This window comes from Anolis sagrei, chromosome 2, assembly GCF_037176765.1.
Source record: "Anolis sagrei isolate rAnoSag1 chromosome 2, rAnoSag1.mat, whole genome shotgun sequence".
Taxonomy (NCBI): domain Eukaryota; kingdom Metazoa; phylum Chordata; class Lepidosauria; order Squamata; family Dactyloidae; genus Anolis; species Anolis sagrei.
In genome coordinates, this window is record NC_090022.1 from 140,677,025 (window position 1) to 140,697,350 (window position 20,326).

Sequence of the window (20,326 nt, forward strand, 5' to 3'; positions counted from 1 at the left end):
ATGAACAAAGGCTTGCAGGAGGAAGTTAGTGGAAGTGGTTGGATAGGGTGTGTCAACAGTCTTGCTTATTTCAAATCAGCCAGAATTCTGTAGTGCTCTTGAGATATGATTTCCATTGTCTCATATGCAAAATTATAATATCTTCAGTGTTAATGAAACTCTGCAAATATAAAGGAAATAAATGTATGGATATTTATCTACCTTGAGCTCATAATGACAGAACACAACACATATCTGATAGAAAAAAAACTTTAAAAGGCAACTCTGTCTGTGTAGTCACGAAGGAGATTGGGTATGCCTGCTGATGAGCTTTTGCATGCCTCCTTATTGAAGTCACTAAAATCAGTGGATGCTCAAGTCCCATTATGTACAAGGCTTTAGCAAAATGTTATCCCTTATGTAAAATGCCAAAATTAAGGTTCGCTTTTTTGGGACTTTTTTGGGATATTTTCAAGTTATAGGTGGTTGATTCCATGAATTGCAGAATGTGTGAATACACAGGGATGGTTTGTAATTACATAGAGTGAAAAGGCAACACAAAATAGCAGGTGGACTCAGCTTGGGGTGTGTGTGTGTAAAAATAATGGTGTGCATATGCCTGAAGCACACCCTTCTTTCCATTTCCCCAGGAGTTCAGAGCTGCTGTATCTTCATAGTCTGTATTGCCTCCCTCCCCTTCTTCCTCCTCTATATTCTCTTCAGTAAAAAGAAACAGCAGCATACTCAATACTTTACATCTGCCTGCGAGGAAGTTTATGGTACGGAACAGGAGCCCCAATCCCATCCCAAAATGGACATACTGACAAATGTGTATATGTATATGTATATGTGCATTTTTGTACACCTGCTGTTAGCTAGCTGATATCCATTTGATTGCTTTTTCCCCTAATTTCCAGGAAAACTTTGGAGCAGAAGCCTGAAGCTGGCCTATACGTTACTGAATAAATTGGGCACCAAAAATGAGCCTGTACTGAAACCTGGAGATAGAGTAAGTCGTTTTAGTGATCTGTTATCTGTTTCCCTGGGATGAAATAAAAGCATTCATTTGATGGAAAGGTGTGAGCATATCATACTGTATCAACACTATCCCTTTTAAATGCTTTTAAAAGTTTTTTCTTTAAATTTCAGCCCATAAATTATCTTGCAGTCAAATTATAAACTGACCAATTTCTCTCTTGAGTCATAACAGGCTCATGTCTTGGAGTGAAATGGTCCAAACCTGAATGCTGTTTCTTCTTGTTGATCTAACTTAATATTTCTGTGAATCGCAGGTAGCCCTTGTTTATCCCAACAATGACCCTGTCATGTTCATGGTGGCATTTTATGGCTGTTTGCTGGCAGAAGTCATCCCAGTGCCGATAGAGGTACCTCTAACCCGAAAGGTAACGTTGATCAAGCCTAGATGAGTATTAGGCTGACGACTGTGAAATACAAACCAAGTCAGATTGTTGGCCTTGGATACAATTAGATTTTGCCGTTTCTGGTTTGCTACACTCAGAAAGAAACAATTAGGAAGCTGTGGCCTCATGGCTTTAGGACAGATAGAGCAGTGTTCCTTTATATTTGCCTTTTTGCAGAAGTATGAATAAAGGAATGTCATGACTTGGCAATGCACCACCAAATGATAATGAGAAAGAGACAGAAGTTTCGCCTCTTTGCTAAATTATTTTCATTTTTTTTTTCATTTTGATTAAAAAATGTATCATTCGGTTTCAAACAAAATTGCATATTTCATTAATTGGAAAACAAGTTGTTCCTTAGCTTATTACTAACTAGAAATGTCAGGACTGTAAAATCCACATTTCATGAGGATTTTTTTACATAAGACAAGAGTACTCTAGCATATGCAGTAGATATATACATATTACACTTTTCAAAGATGTTCAGATACAGTTGCTAAATCTATAAGATATGTAGAGAAGTTGAGAACCTCCTGTCTAAAACTGATTTCAGTGTATTTTTTCTGTTCAATTTGTGTGCTAAATAGTGCTGAGAATAAGTTCCAGTGTCCTCTTCAGATTGATTGCCATGGTTTATTGCTAACATTAATTAGTGTGACTGAGTCTGAACATTTTGCTGTATTCCTTCTACCTCTGCATTGGAGGAGAGGAGAATGAGAAGCACATGAACTAAAGGTTCAGCTTGGTCTTGTTCCAGCTTGTTCATGTAGCAACATACCATGCATTCCTGGAATCACCCAGCAGTCACTTCTATCCTTACCATACTTGGAATATAACTGCCATTTGTGAGACAGTCGTTTGTCTGTCAAGGGCAAAGTGTAAGAAGATATGGTAATGAGGTGGTGAGCTTGTCTGGTAATGCTATGGGTCTCATAGGGGCATCTCTTTGATTTGTGTCCTCAATATGACAACTGCCATGACAATCAGTGAAAAACTTTCCCAACTCATGGCCTATTGGCTCAGGCCCCTTCCACACAGTTGAATAAAATCCCACATTATCTGCTTTGAACTGGGATATATGACAGTGTGGACTCTGATATGCCAGTTCAAAGCAGATATTATGGATTATTCTGCCTTGATATTCTGGGTTATATGGCTGTGTGGAAGGGCCTTCAGTAAGGCTGCTTGTTCATTCCAATGCTTTCTTCCCAAGCAGGTTTTCTCCTGTGTCAAGCATTCAAACCCCCACTACTCCAATAGCCTAGTAAATATCCTCATGCATTTCAGGCACTGAAGAAAAAGGCGAAGCTTCTTTTAAATATGCTGTTTTGAAATGATTATTTGCGCATGTGTTCATAGATGCTTATTGCTGCATTTTGCTTTTTTTAAAATTGACATGTTCAATCCATTGGCTAGTTTTCCAGAAAGAATAAGTCAAATCTAAAGTAAGAGTGTGCTCTGCTCCAGTTTGATGTTAGTCTGCTTGGGGTAGTTTTCTTTTACTTTGCTAGACCTGAGGAAAATAAGGCAGGTACAAGTTCTCCTGTCCAAGTACATTACAAATAATCTCCTAACTTGGTTGATTAGCCATCCATCCCACAGCTGACTAATTGTGGCTTCAAACTTTGAATGCATATTCGTTCACAGATACAGATGTTTTTATCTTTCACTTTTGCCAATTTAATATTGTTTTTTCATCCTGACGCTTAAAATTGTTTAATTTTTACCAAGTTTTGACAGTGTTATATGACTTATAATTAGCACACTGGACTACTGGTAAATGTTGTGGTCCACTTTCATAAGTAGGAGCAAATAGGGCAAAGACTGGAATAGTGATGGGTTAGATTGATGAGATAGTTCAAGCTCTAACCAGGAGTATAGGATTCCACACAGCCCTATATCCCAGAATATCAAGGCAAAAAATCCTATGTTATCTGAGTATGGACCCAGATAACCCAATTCAAAGCATATATTGATTGTGGGATTTTCTGCCTTGATATTCTGGGATATAGGGCTGTGTGGAAGGGCCCTGAGACAACCAGAATGACTAAATGCCAGAAGGCAACAGACAGGCAGTTGACAAACTGGGTGCAAGGCTTTAGTATCCATTTTGTAAATAAAATAATAATAATAATAGTTATTATTATTATTATTATTATTTCATTTATTTTTATCTCAGTTTTCTCCTATGGGTAGGATTCAATAAAATAAAAGATACTTGTGCATAATAAGCTTGTATATACTTGCTTGCTTGATTTATAGCCCTCCTTTCTCTTAAAATTGGGGCAAAGTGGAAATGCCTACTTATAATAGCATTTCACTTTTTTAGAGCTGATTTTTGTTTTTCGCAACATTGGGCTAGGGATATTTTTGTTTCTAATACAGAGTCATTTAATATGTACCCTGTGACACCCAACGTTTCTTTTCCCTCATTGCTTTTCCATTGTGTGAGGTGTCTGCTTCATCCTGCTCCTAACTGTGGTTGTTGTCATTTGAGTTTCAAACCATTGATGAATGAATCTGAATGCCCTCTGTGTATGTCCATAATGTTACCATCTAGTAACCAAAGCATTACCAACATTTAAGGGCTTGGTAAGGGTAAAGCCAGCACTGCTTGCCCATCTGCAGTTAACAGTTATTGTCTTTCTTTACCCCACAGGATGCTGGTGGCCAGCAAATTGGTTTTCTGCTGGGTAGCTGTGGCATTGGCTTGGCCCTTACCACTGAGGTTTGCCTAAAGGGTCTCCCCAAAACACAGAATGGAGAGATTGTGCAGTTTAAAGGTTAGTGCTTGATTTTAATAGTACCCTTTATGATGTTGTATAAAAACGCCTTCAAAATTCTGGTTCCTGCCAAGAGGAGCTTATCTGTATTTCCAAGACAAAGATCTAAGAGCAGAGGAAGACTGACAAAGAATCAAATGTTCCAGTTTTGTTCAGGGATTGGCAATCAGATACCTTTCATGTTTCAACTGCAACTCCCATAGACTCTGCCAGAATAGCCATCAGGAAGAAATAGTAACTCCAATCCAAAACATTCCCCAGGCACCATCTTGTTTACTTATGCCTTAGCTGTTGTGATGGCAGAGGTGTAAAAAAACCTTCAATTGTTCAACCAGTTGGCTGTCACTTCAGATTGCCATAAGTATGTCTTTGAAAAGCATCAAGTTAATGTCTTTCCAAGCTTGACATCCCTTGATTGGAATTGCGAGAGATTAAAACTGGGAGTTCCAGAATTGGATTATTATTACATTCAACACATGTACTCTGCTCCTGAGCCCTGTAACCCCTATTACAGTGAGAATGTGTGCTACAACCCACTGTTTTGCTCCATGTTCCTTGCCTGCTTTTTAAAGCGCAATCAAAAGATTCCAATTAGACACAATGAAGCTATAGAATTCCAATTTGGGGTGGGTGGGATATAAATACACATGATGGTTGAAATTCTATTGCTGAGTTACATATTAGTAAATGTGCAGTATTCACAAACTCTACGTGGCTCCTAATTTACATGTGGCAACAGTGAAAACCTCCTAATTTTCATTTAGGCCCCTTCCACACAGCTGAATAAAATCCCACATTATCTGCTTTGAACTGGGATATATGGTAGTGTGGACTCGGATATTCCAGGTTTCTTTTTTTGTGACAGGAGCGACTTGAGAAACTGCATGTCGCTTTTGGTGTGAGAGAATTGGCCATCTGCAAGATTGTTGCCCAGGGGACACCCGGATGTTTGGTGTTTTACCATCCTTGTGGGAGACTTCTCTCATGTCCATGCATGGGGAGCTGGAGCTGACAAAGAAAGCTTAACCCGCTCTCCCTGGATTCGAACTGCTGACCTGTTGGTTATAAGTCCTGCTGGCACAAGGGATTAACCCATTGTGCCACTGGGGGCTCCTAGATATTCCAGTTAAAACCAGATATTGTGGATTATTCTGCCTTAGTATTCTGGGTTATATTGCTGTGTGGAAGGGCCCTATGTGGGAAGCTGTTAATGCAGTCAATGGGGCTCTGTTCCCCTGTTACTTGGAAAGCAGCTGAACATATCTATGTGGCTGAATATAAAGACGATTAGTTGTTTTGTCACAGTTACGTGTGTAAGGAACCCACAGTTATTGGGGAGCAATTAGTATATTCACAGCAAACTACCCTAATATGAATATTGGTGTTTCTTCTCAGAGGTAAACGAAGTGTGACCCATGAACTGTATGTGGCTCTTTGGACTATTATTTTGTACCAATGGGGTTAAATCATTTGTTTCCCACCCAAAATATTTTAATATACATATACCCATGTCCCCAAATGCCATTTCACCATTTTAGATCTATGAGAGGCTTTTTAAAAAAAAAACCCAAAAAGTCACATGGAAGTGATTTCTTGGCCCCTCCCTTTTGTTAAAAAAGGCCTCTTGTGGAACAGAACTGTGACACAAATGCCCTTCCCTTTCCCTAGAGGACATTTGGTGGAAAATTGATTTGGAGGGTTATAGCAATGGTTGGATTCTTCCAAAATCTACTGGAGGGGCAATGCAGTCCCTAATTACCTGACGATTGCCTACCCCTATTCATTAGGGTATTTGCCTGTTTGTGAACAACTGCCCTGTGTTTAGCAGATATCACTTCCCCCTGTAAATGATTTTTAAGTGGATCCAACCATCTAGAACCATCCTGTAAGTCATTCACAAGCGGAGCCCATTTCCTTTTAAATAATCTTTTCCTGATTTGAACATAGAAAGTGAGCCAAATTAGCTTGTAAGGCAATGTAACAGGTTCTTTTGCAGGAGTCTGACTCCTTAATTTGCAGCACAAATATATCTGTACAAAATTATAGTCTGAAGGCTCTTGTTGTCTTTTGGTTCTAGGTTGGCCACGGCTCAAATGGGTTGTAACAGATTCGAAGTATCTCTCCAAGTCACCAAAGGACTGGCAGCCCAACATTTCAAACGCAGGGACTGAGCCGGCTTATATTGAGGTATTTAGGGAAGGGGTGTTGATGGAACAATACATGTTACTGTTGTGATATTCTCTAAGAGCCTGGGTTTCTAGCAGAAAAAAATAATGTAGTAAAAATACATACTTTCTCCTTGAATTGAAAATCAATCCTCATATCTACAGATCAATAATCTTCATGGAGTGGTGAAAAGATGCCATTAACAGTTGAATAGAGAGCTTTCGTTAGTATGATAATTATTTCACAGAAACGTCAGGAGAGAATGCCTCTAGAACATGGCCATATAGCCCAAAAAAACCTACAACAACCCATTTCACAGAATTACTATGATTTCAACAGAAAATAATTTAAGTTGTGCCTTAGCAAAATATGAACTGCTTGGGGAGGTAGGGGGGGGGGGTGTTTCGTCAATTAATAGCTAGCTAGGACTAACTTACAGTGAAAGCTATTGTGCCTATTGTGTCAATCCTTCTACCTGAACAGTTTAAAGAAATAGTACATTCTAAACCTCATGTCCAGCAAACTTTTACCATATGATGGATCTGTGGAATGCACACCAACTTTTCATCTTCATTCATCCTCATTCGAGAAAATTGAAGTATCAGGGACCAGTGAATTCAGGCTGGTATTCCTTCATCCTGACACAGGAAGGGGCAAAATCAGGTCTCAGTGGTTGTTAGACTATGCCACCCATGGAACCTCACCATTGTCCAGCGTAATCAGACAAGTACAGTAGGGATGTGGGGTAGGGATGAAGGGCTCCCTGCATTCAGTCTGATGGGTAGTTAGTATATGGGTAGCACTGCTGATTCTTGAAACAAGGACATGAAAAATGTTTGACATCAGTGTTCTTTATTTCCAGTACAAAACCAGCAAGGAAGGGAGCGTCATGGGTGTAACAGTGTCCCGAATTGCTATGTTGTCACATTGTCAGGCTTTGTCTCAGGCCTGCAACTACTCTGAAGGTGAGTACTCTGCTGTCTGTATAGTTGCATACACAGAAGGAGTAGCAGTCAGGGTAGGCATTCCTCATCCCACCCCTAGCAAATTGTGAAATTATTCCTGAGCCAAGACCTAGACTTTCATCCTCCACCCAGACACGTTCCTCAAGCTCCAAATGCATCCTTGCATTTTTGCAAAACTAGACATTTGGTTTTTTTTTTTTTTGGTTTTTTTTTGGGGGGGGGGGGAGGACACAAACATTCTGAATGAAAGCAAAGACTTACATCTTGCTTTAGAGAAGAATGAACTCCCCATAGAGGAATTATGTGCATGACCCACTAAACCAATGTGGATCAGTTTATACTATCAATTTTTTTTCTTGTGATTATAGATTTGGGACTTGCCCATGTGGAGAGAGGCTGGCATGATCAAAGCATTATAGTGACACATCCCATTAAGATGCTTGCAGTCACCTATATTGTAACTTGATAATACTTTGTAGTATTAATTAGAAAAAAAGTTAGAGAGTATCCAAAGAAGCAATGTAACCATGGAAATACATCCCTAGTAGCTCCTGCATCTGAGGAAAATTGTATTGCACTTTATTTTTTAATATTTGGACATTCATTTCACTAGCCATGTTTTTAGCTTTTTTTAGAATACACTTGAACAATGTATTCATGCTTTCCAACTTTTTCATCTGTTCTGATAGCATAACAGCATACATAATACTTCATTGGTTAATTTATACTATGCTCATACTGTCCCTGTTGTACTTTTAACTGGCTACTGCAGAAAACCAAATCTCATTATTTTGCTTTCTGCCTTTCTTTTTAAGCAGAACTGCTTGTAATTTTAAGCAGATGATTGGCATGATCACTGGGGGTGGGCAGGTTTCCTATTAAGATATTTATTGTAGAAATTAATAGAGAGATTAGATGTATACAGTCATGGAATCAATAGGGTTGAAAGAGACCATATGGACCATTCAGACCAACCTCTTGCTTAACGCATTGCTTAAAGCATCTCCAGCAGATTGATGCCCAGAAACTTTTGGAAGATAAAAGTTAAAATAGCATTCACCTTTTTGCTGCAGCATCACTCTATGATCAACAATAATCCCAATAATCTCTGGTAATACCATTGAGTCATGTATCCCTTATCCTATATCTGTGCCTTTGGGTTTTGTGGCATAAACATAGAATTTTGCATTTGTCTGTCTTCAATTTCATTTATTAATATCTGCTCAAGTTTATATAGTTCATTTTGTGTTTTTACAAAACAGATATGTGAAGTGGCTGATAAAAGAGGATTTAATGTATTTTGAGCAGCTATGGACCTGTTTTGTGGGTTCCTATGCTTTGAAGCTGACTAGGTATTAATGTTTCATGGAAGTTGAGTTATATGCTTTGCAATTCTAAATCCACTGCTAATATTTCTATTCTAGGTGAAACCATAGTGAATGTCCTGGATTTCAAGAAGGATGCAGGATTGTGGCATAGCATGCTAACTGTAAGTCAGCATTTTAAGGGAATGATCTGGGGTAGTTTTACTGTAATCTTTTATAGTTTTCTCAAAAATCTAGGCTTGCCTTTCAAAGTAGCCAGTCTTCTGCGAAAATTGCATTGGATAGACCACATCAGCTCTAGTTTCTGATACAGAACATATGCCATCCAGTAGACGCCATCTGCTTGCCCACAGAAAACCATATTTAATAATCTAGAGCTGATGTGGTAGTAGTAATCTTTTGTGGATAGTCAGCCTCTCCCCTCCCAACATCCAGTTGCCTCATCGCTATAAGAGGGTTTTGCATGACCAATCGCTCTCGTTGCCGTGTGGTTTTGAGGCAACGGTGTAGAAATGTTGAGACCACAGACCATATTTTCGTTCTTGCAGACCATTGGTGGTACACGGACCACAGGTTGGGAACCGCTGCTCTAGTCCAACAACATGGCCACATCATAGCTAACTGGATAATCTTTTAAAATATGCTACAGAGGCAGAAGTACATAGTTTGAATATCTAAGCTGCTTTGAACCTGAAATTTGAGGAAAAGACATGATAGATTACCATAACCAGATCTGATATCTTCTAGGAAATTATATTTCCCTGGAATTAAAGAGGAAATCTTCAAAGTGTGCGCTAGCTGGTGCAGGCCTAGAGTTAAAATAAAAACTATGCCTAAATGGAAAATTATGGTGATTACACTATTGCTCCATCAATGAATTAATTTATGTAATTATTTCCTGACCTCTATTATCAGGAAAAATCACATTTTTTCAGGGAAAATAGATTACATCTGATGAAGAGAAGTCATTTTGGACAATATTGAATGCATCTAGTTTGAGTTTGTGTGCCATGCAAACAGTTTCTTCTAGTGTGTGTATATATAAACTGTATTCTTCCTTGTGCTTTACTTTTAAAAATGGATTTCCTTTCTTTCTTTCAGAGCGTCATGAACAAACTGCATACCATCAGTGTACCATATTCAGTTATGAAGACCTGCCCTCTTTCTTGGGTACAGAGGGTTCACACTCATAAAGGTACATCAGACTTGAATAGATGTTGGCTCATCTTGAGCACAGTGGCGGGTCTTCTTTTGGGGTTTGTAAGGCATTTTTAGTCCTAGGAACCTCCATAAGAGCACTTGCCCTTCCTTGGGATTCAGAATGTGACTCATTTAATAAAACAACTTCCAGTTTTAGGGCTGGAGATTTTCTGCTAGAAAAAGATGGGGAGGCCACACCTTACACTAAAGAAGAAAGGATGTCTCTGGGGATTTCCAGGAGTAGCAGTTCTTGTTTCAGAGCAAAACATGACTGCACTGAAATGTATCCATAGGGATAATATGAGTGTACACTGACCATATAATGGAATTTCAAATTGCATTATATGGCAGTATAGGTAGGGCTTTACAGAGTACAATCACCGTGCTCAGGTTTATGCTGAAAAGGATGCACCTCACAAACCTGTAAAATATCCTCTACCTGTCCTCCTTAGTATTGTGTCTCTTCTAGGTTTTCACTTGCTCTATCCAAGTTACTTTTAAGTAGAAGAACAAAAAAGTATCCCCTGCATCAATTCATCCTGTTTTTATTCCTCTGGGTTGCAGCTAAGGTAGCCTTGGTGAAGTGCCGAGATTTGCACTGGGCCATGATGGCTCATCGGGACCAAAGAGATGTGAGCTTAAGTTCCCTGCGGATGCTGATTGTGACTGATGGTGCTAATCCCTGTGAGTAGCCCTGTAGCCCTGCTTTTCTCTTGCACTTCCTGTTTCGTGAGCAGTTTTTTTCCAACATTTCTTGAAACTGTGTATCTGAGAGAAACTAAGATTAATGCACATTCACAAAGGTGCAGAATGATTCCTTAAAAATTGGTAGAACACTGTATATTATGTTAAGTGTCTGAGATTTTGTATGTTATGTAATCCAAAAGTTCACAAACTGTATGGCTAACCAAATGAAATGCAAATGGTAATAAGTTGTTAACAAGAAGTGAGGCCTCAGAAAGTATACTCACTTCAGGGACTTCCAGATGAGATTTTATGGTAGGTTGGTTCAGACTTTGCAATAGGAAAAAAAATTCAGTGGCAAAATAAGCTGCCTAGAAGGAAGGTTTCAGCTGGCAAATGGTCTTTAAGAGATACAGGACCTGCAAAAATATTTGGATAAATGTGGATTTTATCCAGTCTTAAAATGATTCTTTTAAGGTATGGAGCAGAATAGAAAAGGACCTGATAGGGTGAGATAATTATATCTGTCATTGTTGGCTAAGAATTTTTGTGATGAAAAAGTGAAAAAATCACAAATAAAACAACCTACTTTTGCCAGAAAGAATACCTCTAGAAATCCCTTAAGTCCATAGAATTATATTGAAGGACTTAGTCATTTCTAGAAAGGTGTTTTCTCTAGGAAATTCTAGGTTTTCCAGCATGATTGTTTTGCAATTCTATTTGAAATTATAAATGCCTGTGGAGTTAAGAGTAATCTCTGCTAAAATGGAGAAAGGCAATTTCTTTGGATGCAGGAGAATGGAAGCTCCTTGTTAATGAAAGAGACATATGGGCATGTGCATGTTTAAATTGCTCACAGGGGATGAGGCCACAGGTCTTTCAAAGAGATGAGCTACAGATTTACATAGGGTGCTCCTGCTTAGTTTCCATAGGGTGCTCCTTCTTTATTGCCTGGCCAGATGGTGTTAGCAAAGAGTAAGTTTTGAATGCAATTAATGGTTTCTAGATCCGATTGAGGAGGAAGCCTACAATAGGAACATCTATGTTAGTCTTGTTGAAGCGAATGATTGCTGAAAATTTATAATCATCCACACATATTTTCAGGTCTGGAAAGAGTCTGCAAAACGTTCTGATATTGAAAAGCATCATTCCGAATGTGTTGCCCTCTTAGTATTAAAATAGGTTCCAGTAACACAGGTTTGGATGCTTGAAGAAGACCTCCACCCCCAAAAGCTTTAGAAAGAGTGGGGAGAGTTATTCTGTTTTATTGCTGCATAACTTGGTATTGCAGTTCTATTCCTGCATGTTTTCTCTGTGGTTGTCTACAGATAGACCCACTACAAAGGATGATGTCAAATGCCCAGGGTTTCAGAAATGCGTTATGGCTCTGTAATTAAATGAACTGGTCTGACATTTGAAAGAGGCACTCTATTACTGCACTTCCACATGTCTGCAGTGCACGCCAATGCTTGCAAATCTTATTAGATGGAAAGCTCATATAAATTAGGTATATCAAGACTTTTTAATCAGTCTTTGTGGTTGTGTTGGCAGGCCCCAATTCAACATTTAAAATGAGAATAATTGCTTTTCAGGGTCTGTGTCCTCCTGTGATGCTTTCCTGAGTTTATTCCAGAGCCATGGACTAAAACCAGAGGCCATATGTCCTTGTGCTACATCTGCTGAAGCAATGACTGTGGCAATTCGAAGGTATGTCTAGTTTTCCATCTAGATTGTTTTGTGTGTTCAAGAGCTGCTCCTACATATAGAAATACAGTCAGCATTTCATATACATCAGTTCTGCATCCATGGATCCAATGAGCCACACCTTGAAAATATTTAGGGGGGAAAATCCAAAAAAAAAAAACAATCCTTGGTTTTTCTGTACACCAAACACTATGCTGATGTGTAAGCATACCCTGATATAGTCTTCTTCCACCTGCACTTTTTTGAATTTTTCATCATTTTATATGAGGGACACCATTTTACTATACCATTGTATATAATTGGACCTCAGCATCCATGGATTTTGGTATTCACTGAGTGGTCCTGAAACCAAATCCCAGTAGATATGACATGCTCACTATATTTGGGAAGAAATTTTTACCTGGAGATTCTGAAGCTGAGTTCTTTTCAGTGCTAATTAGATAAGTAACTTTTTGCTTCTGTTCTTTGAACAGATGGTAGTACCGTAATTTGGATGTAAACAGACACACACGGATAATCTGAACATAGTAGAATCCAAAGAAGAGCTAAAGACGATAATGAAAAATATTCCTATTTTAATAAATATGTGTTACTCATTTCAGAAAACATTCCTTACATATGTTCATCACTCATTTTGCATTATGGTATATGAGCCCCCGGTGTCGCAGTGGGTTAAACCGCTGAGCTCCTGAACTTGCTGACTGAAAGGTTGCAGGTTCGATTCTGGGGAGCGGCATGAGCTCTTACTGTTATCCCCAGCTTCTGCCAACCTAGCAGTTTAAAAACATGCAAATGTGAGTAGATCAATAGGTACCGCTCTGACAGGAAGGTAACGAGGCTCCAATCAGTCATGCCAGCCACAGGACTTTGGAGGTGTCTACGGACAACGCTGGCTCTTCAGCTTAGAAATGGAGATGAGCACCAACCCCCAGAGCCTGACATGACTGGAATTAATGCCAGGGGAAAACCTTTACCTTTTATACAGTAACTAACAAACCTAAAATTGAAAAAAAATTAACTGTTCTAAATAGTAAATGTTTTTAAAACATAAAAAGGTATTTGTTTATTGTCTGCTGCATGTTCAATTTTAGTTCAAAGATGGAAATGCTCACATCTCTTTAAACCTGCTAAAAGGATGTGATTTTTGTTGTTCACTCTGTAGTTTGAGGACTTTGTGAGAGTAATTAAAATAGAAACCCGAAGCTTTGAAATGGGTTCTAGGCTGGCTTTTAAACTATTAATGAGAAACATAAAATATGAACAGGGATTATATTTAAGATTTATATACCATCCTTTATTTCTAGATTACTGGGCCTAAATTAGGAATTCTCTGGCCCTCCAGCTATTGTTGAGTTTCAGCTTTCAGCAGTCCTAGTCATTAGCAGTGAGGAATGTTGGCATTTACAGTTCAGTAACATCTGGAGGGCTGCCCATTCCTGATTTAAGTCCTCAATTTCTTCCTGATGTGGAATGGCTTTGCCCAACATCATCAAGAGGAATAAGCCTGTACCATTGGATTGTCTGAATTTTTCTCATCCTACAGAACACTCCATGTCCAGCAGATTTTGCATCAGTTCTCTGGGTAACTTTTGCATCAGTTCTCTGGGTAATCATGTTGTGTTTTTACTGGTGGCCTGGTGTGAAGTAACACAAGCAATAAAATTTTCCAAAGATTGGTAGCTATGGGATTAATTATGTGTGGGAAAGCCATCAGGAAACTCAGTTCTGAAAACTGCCCTGTCATTTCAGTTTTGTGAAGGAAATATCTTGATGGGAACCAGTAGTGTTCCCTGTGTATTGTGCTATAATATAGACATAGAGTTCAGATTTGCAAAGTCTACTTTAGTTATTTCTCCTTTGCTTGAACACCAGTTTTACCAGTAAAAAATGGATCGAGAATAGTAGTTTTTTTTTTGTTGCTATTGAACAATTAGAACTTGGGATGCTGATACAAAATTTCCAATGACCTTCTATTGAATTCTGTTCACCTTCCTGCCCCTCCCTCTTGAAATCTTTTTCCCCCTCAGGCCTGGTGTCCCAGGGGCCCCTTTGCCTGGAAGGGCTATCTTATCAATGAATGGTCTGAGCTATGGTGTCATCCGTGTGAACACAGAAGATAAGAACTCTGCTCTCACTGTGCAGGATGTTGGACACGTGATGCCGGGCGGTGAGTATCGAAATGATAATAGTATTATGTATTGTTCTTGAGAGAGAAGAGCTGTGAGATTTTTCAAATTTGTTTCATTCAGAATCATGTAGGAAGATAAGCTCCAAGTAGCTTTTCAGCTTCCTGAACTGGACCTTATAAAATTGCTGATTAACTTTCCAAGTGCTGATGTCTGAATCTGCTCTTCCCTTCACATTAATTCTTATTTTAGTTTTATATACTTTATACTTCAAACTTGTGGAAAGGGGCTATCTTGTTGTTGTTTTGTTTTGTTTTGACCTGATATCAGGTTCCTTTGGCAGCACCAAGGGTTGAGAAGAAGTGATTAAAAGAATAAAGGAGAAATGTAGCCGTGGTTTCAATCACAAAGGCAGCTTGTGCTATGATTGAAACTAGTAACCCACTATTGTTGCAGTGTAAGTTCTCTGCTACTCTGTAGAAAACACTTCATTTGTTGGTGATTCCTGTCATTCAGGCTGGAATAACCTGAATGGAAAAAGCAGAAGGGTTCCTCTAATCCCTTTGATCTTTACGGGTTTGAATTGTCTTGGTCCAGTAAGCTTCTGTGGCATATACTTGGCATATACTTATTTCTTTAACAGAAATAAAATTTTGTAGCAATTAGCTCATTTGAATTTTTGTTTTGCTGCCTGAGCCCATGTTGCCACTTGACAGATTCTTCTCTTCAGTCTTATTCTGTCCCTGACTGCCCCCATCCAACAGAAATAATCATGCATCCAGGGAGGAATCACCAAAAATGCAATATGAGTGAGTTGATCACTGTGTTTATTGTTAACAGCTGCGGAAGCACAGAGAGTGCATTAAGCTTCCCAGTTTGGTCCTGTTTAGTTCTCTTGCTTTTGAGTGTGTTCTGTACCTTCAGCAAAGGAGCTGATTCAGCCTCTGGTTGGGAAGTGTCCTAATGCCATGTGGTTTGTTCTAGGAATGATGTGTATCGTGAAGCCTGAGGGCCCTCAGCTCTGCAAGACAGATGAAATTGGTGAAATCTGTGTTAGTTCCAGAGCTGGAGGGATGGTGTATTACGGGCTGACAGGAGTCACTAAAAACACATTTGAGGTATGTAATGCTTTAATTCTGTTTGTAGCTTTCAGATTTGTACGTTATTTTGTCCTGTCAGTGAGCAAGCCTTCAATGTCTCCCCTGCACCCTTTATTTGTTTATTTGTTGCAACTGAACCTCCCTGTTTTTACAGTCATTAGCACTTATAATGTATTTAGAAGTGAGTTTAACATTCTTTTTCATATACATTGTTCATCGTTCTCACAGCCATCCTCTTAGATAGGACAAAGGTATTCCTAATTCACACAATGGCTGGGGTACATTTAGATACTGTATACAGCCCCATGCCTATGGGCTGAGTACCTGTGGTTTCATCTACTCTCTTCTCACAAAATATGTCTCTTCTGGGAATTTTCTAGGCTGTTCTATGGTATGCTTCTGTCAGAAGTTACCATAGAGTTGAAAGAACTCGCAATGTCCAGAGAATTTTCTAGATCCTTTAGCGTAACTCTATGGTCGTTTGTGGCATATTTAGATAAGGTTCACCGTGATCCATGGCTTCCTCTTTCCATACCAAGTTCAAAAATGTGTGGCCTGGAGATACAGAGGTTGTACTATACTTAAAAGGAATATAAACCAGAGTGGAATTGTGGGGAGGCTTAGGATGCAGAGGCTGTGCCATTTTCCAGGACAGTTTAAATATATATGTTCTATGTTCTCTCATTCATAGGGATACAGATCTCTGCAAAGCATCCCTTACAGTTTATTCTCCTTGCCCTGTTAACCTTCTTTCTCTCTGTTCCCATCTGACAAACAAATCCTTGTGATGTTGTGAACTTAAGATTGTTTTTGCTGCTGTAATGAACTTCAGGTAACTAAAGGAGGAAAAGTTGGTGCACGCCTCTGCTTCATAATATGGGATTCTGTACTGCAGAAAAACAATGTTTCCAGTCTTGCTAAGTCTACTAGTAAACATGCCTTGTGCCTGTCAAACAGTCAATTGTGTTTTTATTGACGTTTGTTTGTTTTCTGGGCTTGCAGTCAGTCCGAATTAATGTCAGAGTTAGAGTTGTATAATCAAAGTACTTCTTACATTTGAAAAAAGGCTCCTCTTATATTGTAGTGTAATGTGCTACATATCTTTCCATGTAGAAAAGTCATTGCTCCTCATTTATTTTCTTCTCACAGGTCATCCCTGTCAATTCATCTGGCTCTCCTGTGGGTGATGTACCCTTTGTGCGCTCCGGCTTGATGGGGTTTGTTGGACCTGTACGTTCACCTACTTTTGAGTGCATGTTATATTCAAGAAACTAAATGTACACAATTGACCAAAGTTATGCACAAAATTTTGAATTATTTCATTAAATGCTTCCCAGTATTCCACCTCATAATAGTTGCTTTCCCCCCCCCCTTCAAAAAAGGGGGGTACAACTATTATATGGTAAAATGTTTTGGGACCTACGGGGTCTCCTTTGGCTGCAGGCAGCCACTCACCTGAGCATCTGCTGGCCAGAGCTAGAAAGCTTACCTTAACTGCACCATCCCCCACCTACATGCCTGCCCCTCAGAGCTATGGGGCCTGTTCCAAGGGGCAGGGGTACAGGCAGGGATGCAACTATTATGCGAGAAAGCATTAAATCCCCAAATTGTGACCCCAAGAAGGGGAGTGCAACTATTATGAGATGGTGACTATTGTGTGATGAATTACATCCAGTTATTATATATTTTTAAACGCCAGGCATGAATCCTACCTATAAGGGACATAGATGTACATTTCCCAGTTTTATATAGGTTGGAATACTGTATGACCCCCATTAAATTGAAATCCTGTCTCATTTTTATATTAACTAGCAATGAGGTTGATTTAATATAGTTTCTGAGTATCCTACCTTTAACTTTGCTCAGAGATAATCCTTCACTTTATTGACAGTCCGGAAGCTATCAGATAAAGCTACTTCTTAGAATTTTCTCTAACTCCCTGCATTTAAAAAACAGAGCAAGCATATTACTTTAAAAACATATTTCTTCATTTTTTAGTATTTTAGCAGAGTATGAGGAGAAATGTACATATATGCAGAGAGGTCTTAGCATCCATTATGTTGACTTAATTTATCATCTTTTTGGTCCTGGAACACACTTTGTGAATCAACATCTGAGATGCTTAGGTTCTTTATCTCCTGCGATTTGAATCACACCTAATGCTTTGTGAATAATGTAGAATCTTCCTCCCAAATTTGCCTTTAGCAAAAAAATGAGAACTGGTTTGAAATTTGTATCATATTTTGGTCCACTTATTAACTGGAGATATAAACATTGATATACCCTTTGTAGGCATGTATGTCTAGAAATTTTAGTTTAAAAATCAATTAAAATGAATTGTCTAATCCACAAACTAATGTGAACAAAGTAATTTAACTTTTATCAAAAAAGGAGCCATCCTCTTCTGTGAATAGAGTGGTAGAAGTTGAGAGCTTAGTGTGTACCGGGAAAACCTAAAAGAAGCACCAACCTCTCTCCTCTCTCAGCTGTGGTACCACTTCTGGCCTTTTTGAATGCACTGGTGTTCTCTCCTCTCCAAGGAATAATCCAGAACTTATCAGTGGATCATATCAAAACCCATACTTTTGGCCCCCAAAACTGGCCTCGACTTATATAGAAGTATATATGATAGATCAGATGAAAAAAATATGAGGGTATTTGTATTCCAACATGACTAGATTTCTCAAGTTCTTAGTTTGTAAAATGCCTGGTTTAAGTGGTCACAGTTTCTTTATGTTACATCTTCAAAACAATGTGCTTAAGATGGGATGTGTATATGTGGTTGTCATGGAAGCTGAAATAAAATGGGGGGGGGGATGAGGGAAGTATTAACAAAAGGAGAAAGAAGCAGCTCTGTTCACTGGTGTCCTGTTTGACTTACAGGGTAGCCTGGTATTTGTGGTTGGAAAAATAGACGGGATGCTCATCGTTAGTGGGCGCAGACATAATGCTGATGACATTGTGGCCACTGGACTCGCTGTTGAATCTATCAAGACAGTTTACAGAGGAAGGTTAGTTTAAACCTCCTCTACGTTGGTTGATTACCTTATCCTGTGGACTGGTATCTTTATGAAAGTTAATGGAAGTCACTCTCTTTTTCTCCCCTAGTATGTCTTTGAATATGTGCTCGCCATATCTTGAATTTAGTTTAGAAATGAGAGGGGAAAGACCTCATCTTTTTATTGAAATCAGGAGGATCTTTTAATAATGGTGGCATTAGCCAGCGTAATGATGAGATAAATGGTGCAAATTAATGCAATTAATTAACTGAAACTGTTCAGAGTTGTACCTTGTGCAGAAATCTCTGCAAACAGACACAGCTAATGTTTGCACCAAAGCATTCCTGCCACAAGAGATAGCTAATACTGTATTTTGAAATCAGGATTTCTGAATGTTTTTTGGAAGTGGTAAGTATTTAGAAAGCTTAGTAAATGCTGAAGCCTTTTGCAGTGAATTTTTCACTTTTGAGGCAGTATGGATGGTTTTATGAAGACAAACAGATGCTAACAGGAAATATGATAGAAGCTCTTGAAATGCATGATTTTGTCTTTTGTTGCTCTTTCTGTATGCCATGTGTCCTGGTGATGCCAAATCAGGCCTCTCTGTACATATCTGCCCCAGGATACTTTGTCCAACTCTGTGGACATCACTATGTAGTAAAGCCAATTTTTGCCATGGAATGTTAATTTAATAGGAAGCTGCAATACACCCTGGCTTTCCAATTAATGTACCTGTCTAGTGCACGTGTTTCCAAATATCTGTTCATCCTCTTCATACTTAGGGGTACACCTAAAATTGAAATGTATGAAGCAGGTCTGCTTTCTTCCAAAAATAAATTTCTTTGTAGCCCTCCTGGGCCGTAATATAACCTTGTTAATCCGCTGCCCAACTCCCTTTCTCCTTCTCCTACTTGGGAATGGATTGATTCGTCTATTTCTAGGCCATGTCCATTTTTTTATTTATTTAACCTTAATTCTGCAGTATAGTTTCAGCATCTGTATTTCTATGCACAAAATTTGCATTAATGTCAATTTGCAGTTTTTCTGTATTTTGTACACCCCCTTTTCTATGTAACTTCCCTAATATATAGAATTTCTTATGAAATTTTTGAAGTGGGAACTGCATTGCAACATTTCAATATGTGTGTATTATATTATATCCTTATATTAGATGGATAGTTCAAATTAAACGGTTCACCCAAAATGTATACCAGATAAAATTATCTCCCAACCACCTCTTCCTCACTGTGACTTTTCTCCCCCCCTGTGCTTTCCTCATCCTGTTGTGCTAACAAGCTGTCTGTCTGAGCATTTACTATGCCGTTTCTGTGTCCTAATATGCTGTTCACTGAAGCGTCGTAGCTGTCATCTGTCAACTCTCTTAAAAGGGCTCCTTTATTGCAACATGGACAAACGTAAATATTTAAATCAATAAACACCATTAGCTATTGAGATGTATGAAAACTAGCTGTAGGCTGTCATGTACCTGTATAGAAACAGCAACACTCCCTTCTGGAGATATTGCATATGTTCCAAATCTATAGAGAAGGTATTGAAGGAAGGATGATGATATCTGTGAAGGGAGACTTTGGGTGCTATAGTTAGTGGTTATAGTTTGACACCCCCCCCCCCCCCCCCATATTGTCTTGGGATATGTTCCAAGACCGTCACCTGAACTCCTACTCCGATTGATACCTGAAACCCTGGGAAAATGTGAATCCTATATTTTGACTATACTTGGGCTGGAAGCATACAATAGAATCACACTGGAAGACCTAGGGCCTCATCACACTCTGTCATTTATCCACTTTAATCCATTTAAAATGCAGCGACTGTCTCCTGCAGAAATCTGGGATTTGTAGTTTAGGGAGGTC

At 38.9% G+C, this 20,326-nt stretch overlaps 1 protein-coding gene across 3 annotated transcripts in view; it reads left to right on the forward strand.

The window, feature by feature from the left end:
- The window catches only part of DIP2B (disco interacting protein 2 homolog B), a 197,061-nt gene that overhangs the window by 156,334 nt on the left and 20,401 nt on the right, over positions 1-20,326 (forward strand). For all 3 annotated transcript variants that reach the window (XM_060764017.2, XM_060764019.2, XM_067463924.1), the window contains 13 exons: positions 897-988; positions 1,272-1,382; positions 4,060-4,183; positions 6,261-6,370; positions 7,212-7,314; positions 8,739-8,803; positions 9,741-9,834; positions 10,404-10,523; positions 12,116-12,230; positions 14,255-14,394; positions 15,338-15,471; positions 16,603-16,683; positions 18,337-18,464. In XM_060764017.2, the coding sequence (XP_060620000.1) occupies positions 897-988; positions 1,272-1,382; positions 4,060-4,183; positions 6,261-6,370; positions 7,212-7,314; positions 8,739-8,803; positions 9,741-9,834; positions 10,404-10,523; positions 12,116-12,230; positions 14,255-14,394; positions 15,338-15,471; positions 16,603-16,683; positions 18,337-18,464 (1,417 nt within the window). The remainder of the gene's footprint in view (positions 1-896; positions 989-1,271; positions 1,383-4,059; positions 4,184-6,260; positions 6,371-7,211; positions 7,315-8,738; positions 8,804-9,740; positions 9,835-10,403; positions 10,524-12,115; positions 12,231-14,254; positions 14,395-15,337; positions 15,472-16,602; positions 16,684-18,336; positions 18,465-20,326) is intronic.